Source organism: Salmo salar, chromosome 01, assembly GCF_965601325.2.
Source record: "Salmo salar chromosome 01, fSalSal1, whole genome shotgun sequence".
NCBI lineage: Eukaryota > Metazoa > Chordata > Actinopteri > Salmoniformes > Salmonidae > Salmo > Salmo salar.
Window position 1 is genome coordinate 1,092,879 of NC_138291.1, and position 6,729 is coordinate 1,099,607.

The 6,729-nt window shown below is 43.3% G+C and overlaps 1 protein-coding gene across 1 annotated transcript; it reads left to right on the forward strand.

Annotated features, from left to right (window-relative positions):
- The first annotated feature begins 1,674 nt into the window (after positions 1-1,674).
- On the forward strand, positions 1,675-2,568 carry LOC145858655 (G-protein coupled receptor 4-like). The gene has a single exon (XM_082957384.1). It carries the CDS (start codon positions 1,675-1,677, stop codon positions 2,566-2,568), a length of 894 nt encoding a protein of 297 aa, XP_082813510.1.
- The last annotated feature ends 4,161 nt before the right edge of the window (positions 2,569-6,729 follow it).

Here is a 6,729-nt window from a genome sequence, read left to right on the forward strand (position 1 = left end):
GGGGTACCGGTACAGAGTCAATGTGGAGGCTATATACAGGGGGTACCGGTACAGAGTCAATGTGCTGGGGCACCAGTTAGTTGAGGTAGTATGTACATGTAGGTAGAGTTATTAAAGTGACTATGCATAGATAAGAACAGAGAGTGGCAGTTGTGAGGAGAGGGCTGGGGGGCAATGTGAATAGTCTGGGTAGCCATGTGATTAGATATTCAGGAGTATTATGGCTTGTGGGTAGAAGCTATTTAGAAGCCTCTTGGACCTAGACTTGTCTGATGATTGGTGCTGGACCAATTGGCATATAAAGACTAGGTGACAGGTTGATGAAAAAGCTTGGCAACGGATTCCAAATTGTCATTTAGTAGTATCAATATCCTAAAATTAGTTTAATGGCAATAACAATGATAACAATTTAATGGCAATTATTTTGTTATTGATATGTCACGTCCTGACCATAGTAAGCTGTTATTTTCTATGGTAGAGTAGGTCAGGGCGTGACAGGGGGGTTTTCTAGTTTAGTTTTTCTATGTTGTTATGTTCTAGTTTTGTATTTCTATGTTGGGTTGTTCTAGTTTTTGTATTTCTATGTTGGGTTGTTCTAGTTTTTGTATTTCTATGTTGGGTTGTTCTAGTTTTTGTATTTCTATGTTGGGTTGTTCTAGTTTTGCATTTCTATGTTGGGTTGTTCTAGTTTTTGTATTTCTATGTTGGGCTTTGTTTGAGATGATCTCCAATTAGAGACAGCTGGTCATCGTTGTCTCTAATTGGAGATCATATTTAAGTTGGTGTTTGTGCCACCTGGGTTTGTGGGAGATTAATCTTTGAGTATTGTATGTTTCACCTCTGCGTCACGGTTTGTTGTTTTTGTTATTCAGTTTGTTTATGTATTGCCTAGTTTCACAGTGAAAATAAAATGAGGAACGACACACACGCTGCACTTTGGTCCGCTCCTTCCTACGAAAACCGTGACATGATTACTCTGGATAAGAGCGTCTGCTAAATGATGTAAAAATAACCAAATATCTATGCTGGTCATCACTAGTTACCATAGCCACAAAGTCATATAAACCCTGTCTATTTCTACAATTTCTCCTCTTAAAATCTGATTTAAAACCTAACCCTAACCTTAACACTGAATATAGCCAATTTTGACAGTATGGCTGTGTTAACTAGTGACAGTCCTGAAAACAACAGTAGAGGCATTCTTACAACAGCTCCATCAGTTCCAGGAAATGTATTATCATGAGTATAATTTGCATGGAACACAAGAAAGGGAAAAGGTAGGCAGCTTCACAACCGAACGCATTCAACCGAAATGTGCCTTCCACATTTCACCCAACCCCTCTGAATCAACATCCATTTCAAATCGGCGCCCGGAGAGCAGTTGTTGTTGTTGTAACTGGGAAGAACAGCACTTTTTTTTTTTCTCCATCTTGCTAGCTCGAGGATTTGAACCAGCAACCTTTCGGATACTGGCCCAACGCTTTTAACCAGGGCATCCCAACATCCATTTTCTCATTGAACCATAGGAGTAAAATAGGTGACAACAACGCAGAGCGCCCAGAGACATACAACTCGGCGAGGGCAAAGATGGACCCAACTGCAATACCACTCAATCAGACCAATTCTAACCTGTCTGGTTCTGTCTGCATTAAAAATGACTGGGTGGACGGGCACATGTACCCAGCAGCCTACTCCCTCTTCTTCATCGTGGGCTTCCCGGCTAACTGCCTGTCTCTGTATGTGGCCTGGGTGTTAATGAGGAAAGGAAACAACTTGGCCGTGTACCTAGTGAATCTGTCTATCTCAGACCTCCTCTATACGGTCTCCTTGCCCGTATGGATCGAGCTGGCCCTGGGTCGACCCGTCGGGGACACCCTCTGTAGCCTGGTGTCTGTGGTGATGTACAACAGCTTCTACGTCGGGTCCGGTCTCCTCTGCTGCATCTCAGTGGATCGCTACCTGGCCGTGGTCTATCCTCTCTACTTCAACTGGGTGAGGCAGGTGCGTACTGCAGTGGCAGTTTGCGCTGCATTGTGGTGTGTAGAACTGTCTATCCACATCTATCTTCTTCACCGAAGGGGGGCGCTGCAGGACTTCTCCTCCAGGCGGCTGTGTAAAGAGGGTATACCCATGGCCCAGGCGGACGCCCACGTTGCCCTGACCCGGGTAGTTCTGGGCTTCCTGTTCCCCCTTCTCATCATGACCTTCTGCTTCCATCAGATTGTTTTGGCACTGCGCGACAGTGCCTCCTTGCTGGCCTGGGAGCGGAGGAAAGTCAGCCTCTTGTTGCTGCTCCTCCTGGTGACATATGTGGTGTCCTTCGCCCCCTTCCAGGCTGTTATGTTCCTCAGAGGGGTGCTGGAGCCTGGGGAATGTAGCGTAGCAGTGAAGCTCAGGGACCCATACATGGTGCTGGTTGCCTGGACGACACTCAACAGCATGCTGGACCCTATTTTCTACTGTCTCATCAGTCAGAGTGCCAAGAACGAGATGACTAAAGTGCTGCAATTATGCAATAGATGTAGCAGTCGGTTAAAGAAGTGCAAAAACATTTACACAATTACATAAGCTAAGAAATGATTCATGATAAATCCATTAAAAAGTATTTTACTGTGAAAATGTCATGTAAAAATTGCTTTATGCTATAATGTTAGAAGGACAAAACAAATCAGAATTGGGACATGACCTAACATTGTTAGAAGACAGTAGCCTCCATTACAGAGGACTATAAATAACCTTATTTGCAATCTATTCAAATGATGCCTTTGTGAGGCTATTATAGTACTGGTGTTTAACAATCCACTACTGTATAATCATGTAACCTTCTAGGTAAATGTATATTCAGAACCTAACACATATTTCTGTGAAGGTACAATGCCTGAATACTATCTGATAACAGAAGTTATGGTATCCTACGGACAACCTAGAAGAAAACCAACATAACCTGTGTTAGCAGGGCATTGGGCCACGAGCCGCCAGAACAGATTCAATGCGCTTTGGCGTAGATTCTGCAAGTATTCTTCCATGACAAATTCCATAATTTGGTGTTTTGTTAATGATGGAGAAAAACACTGTCTCAGGCAGAATCTCCTAGAGGTGTCCAATTGGTGTCCAATTGGGTTGGTTACTCTCTCTCTCTCACACACACACACACACACACACACACACACACACACACACACACACACACACACACACACACACACACACACACACACACACACACACACACACACACACACACACACACACACACACACACACACACCCTTTAAACCCCCTATGATCCTTCGAGACCACTCTTTCAAAGTCACAGATCTCTTCTAGCCAAAGTATGGAGCAACTAGGAATTTGTATATATGACCCTAAGCATGAAGGGATGTTAATTGCTTAATTAACTCAGGAATCACACCTGTGTGGAAGCACCTGCTTTCAATATACTTTGTATCCCTCATTTACTCAAGCGTTTCCTTTATTTTGGCAGTTACCTGTAAGTACAGTGCCTTCAGAAAGTATTCACACCCTTGGACTTTTTCCACATTTTGTTGTGTTACAATCTGAATTTAAAATGGATTAAAATTGAGAGTTTGTGTCACTGACTTACACACAATACCCCATAACAGGGTTCCCCAAATAATAATTGATAATAATTGATAAACTTTTTTTATTGTTACAGACTGTAAAAACACAGCTCCAAGAGATATTAATTTAAGAAATCTGTTCCCAAGTATTCCCACGCATAATAGCGAGACGTGACCGTATACAAATGTAAGCAAGGTTTTAAATGATTATGTTTTAATCAAACATTATACGGTATCTGTTTGGGCTTCTTGCGGTCAATTTGCAATATACATTTTATTTTATTTCATTTCATTTCACCTTTATTTAACCAGGTAGGCTAGTTGAGAACAAGTTCTCATTTGCAACTGCGACCTGGCCAAGATAAAGCGTAGCAATTCGACACATACAACAACACAGAGTTACACATGGAATAAACAAACCTACAGTCAATAATACAGTAGAACAAAAGAAAACAAAAAGTCTATATACAATGAGTGGAAATGAGGTAAGTTAAGGCAATAAATAGGCCATAGTGGCGAAGTAATTACAATATAGCAATTAAACACTGGAATGGTAGATGTGCAAAAGATGAATGTACAAGTAGAGATACTGGGGTGCAAAGGAGCAATATAAATAAATAAATACAGTATGGGGATGAGGTAGGTAGGTAGATGGGCTGTTTACAGATGGGCTATGTACAGGTGCAGTGATCTGTGAGCTGCTCTGACAGCTGATGCTTAAAGCTAGCGAGGGAGATATGAGTCTTTTTGCAGTTCGTTCCGGTCATTGGCAGCAGAGAACTGGAAGGAGAGGCGACCAAAGAAGGAATTGGCTTTGGGGGTGACCAGTGAGATATTTGTATTTATTTTTTATTTTATTTCACCTTTATCTAACCAGGTAGGCATATGTTTTGTAATTATACATTATAGTCATTTAGCAGACAATCTTATCCAGAGCAACATACATTAGAGTTCAGGGCCTTGGAGTTCAGGGCCTTGGAGTTCAGGGCCTTGGAGTTCAGGGCCTTAGAGTTCAGGGCCTTGGAGTTCAGGGCCTTGGAGTTCAGGGCCTTGGAGTTCAGGGCCTTGGAGTTCAGGGCCTTAGAGTTCAGGGCCTTGGAGTTCAGGGCCTTGGAGTTCAGGGCCTTGGAGTTCAGGGCCTTGGAGTTCAGGGCCTTGGAGTTCAGGGCCTTGGAGTTCAGGGCCTTGGAGTTCAGGGCCTTAGAGTTCAGGGCCTTGGAGTTCAGGGCCTTGGAGTTCAGGGCCTTAGAGTTCAGGGCCTTGGAGTTCAGGGCCTTAGAGTTCAGGGCCTTGGAGTTCAGGGCCTTGGAGTTCAGGGCCTTGGAGTTCAGGGCCTTAGAGTTCAGGGCCTTGGAGTTCAGGGCCTTAGAGTTCAGGGCCTTGGAGTTCAGGGCCTTGGAGTTCAGGGCCTTGGAGTTCAGGGCCTTGGAGTTCAGGGCCTTGGAGTTCAGGGCCTTGGAGTTCAGGGCCTTGGAGTTCAGGGCCTTGGAGTTCAGGGCCTTAGAGTTCAGGGCCTTGGAGTTCAGGGCCTTGGAGTTCAGGGCCTTGGAGTTCAGGGCCTTGGAGTTCAGGGCCTTAGAGTTCAGGGCCTTGGAGTTCAGGGCCTTGGAGTTCAGGGCCTTGGAGTTCAGGGCCATGTTCAAGGGCACATCTATAGATTATTCACGTAGTCGGGGATTCGAACCAGTGACCTTTAGATTACTGGCCCAATGCTTTTCACTGCTAGTCTACCTGCCTGTTATGGCCCCACACTGACAGTAGCTGAATACAGTTGATGATCCCTGCCCTATAATGTCAATGTGGAATTTTTACAAATTAATTAAAAAATGAAATTCAAATGTTATTTGTCACTTTTTTAATTTTTTAAATTTTTTATTTAACCTTTATTTAACCAGGTAGGCAAGTTGAGAACAAGTTCTCATTTACAATTGCGACCTGGCCAAGATAAAGCAAAGCAGTTCGACAACATACAACAACGCAGAGTTACACATGGAATAAACAACATGCAGTCAATAATACAGTAGAAAAATAAGACTATATACAATGTGAGCAAATGAGGTGAGATAAGGGAGGTAAAGGCAAAAAAGGCCATGGTGGCAAAGTAAATACAATATAGCAAGTAAAACACTGGAATGGTAGATTTGTAGTGGAAGAAAGGGAAAAGTAGAAATAGAAATAATGGGGTGCAAAGGTGCAAAATAAATAAATAAATACAGTAGGGGAAGAGGTAGTTGTTTGGTCTATTTACAGATGGGCTATGTACAGGTGCAGTGATCTGTGAGCTGCTCTGACAGCTGGTGCTTAAAGCTAGTGAGGAAGATAAGTGCAATCTTATCTCATGCGCCAAACTTATAAGCCCAACAAAGCCCAACAATTCAGTTAAGAAAAATAAGTGTTAAGTAAAAAAATTATTATTAAAATAACAAATAATTAAAGAGCAGCAGTAAAATAACAGTAGCGAGGCTAAATACAGGGGGTATTACGGTACGGAGTCAATGTGCGGGGGCACAGGTTAGTCGAGGTAATTCAGGTAATATGTACATGTAGGTAGAGTTAAGTTCTTTCCTCAACATCTTATATAAGCATGCCCCTTTCAAAAAATGTAGAACTAAGAACAGATATAGCCCTTGTTTCACTCCAAACTTGACTGCCCTTGACCAGCACAAAAACATCCTGTGGCGTACTGCATTAGCATCGAATAGTCCCCGCGATATGCAACTTTTCAGGGAAGTCAAGAACCAATATACACAGTCAGTTAGGAAAGCAAAGGCTAGCTTTTTCAAACAGAAATTTGCATCCTGCAGCACTAATTCCAAAAAGTTTTGGGACACTGTAAATTCCATGGAGAATAAGAGCACCTCCTCCCAGCTGCCCATGGCACTGAGGCTAGGAAACCCTGTCACCACCGATAAATCCACAATAATCGAGAATTTCATTAATAATTTCTCTACAGCTGGCCATGCATCCATATGGCGACACCGGCCAACAGCTCTGTACCCCCCGCAGCAACTGGCCCGAGCCACCCCCATTTCTCCTTCACCCAAATCCAGACAGCTGATGTTCTGAAAGAGCTGCAAAATCTGGATCCCTACAAATCAGCCGGGCTAGACAATCTGGACCCTCTCTTCCTAAAATTATCCGCCGCCAT

Coding starts and splice junctions, on each gene's coding strand:
- LOC145858655 (XM_082957384.1), top strand. CDS start 1,675: ATGTACCCAGCAGCCTACTCCCTCTTCTTCATCGTGGGCTTCCCGGCT.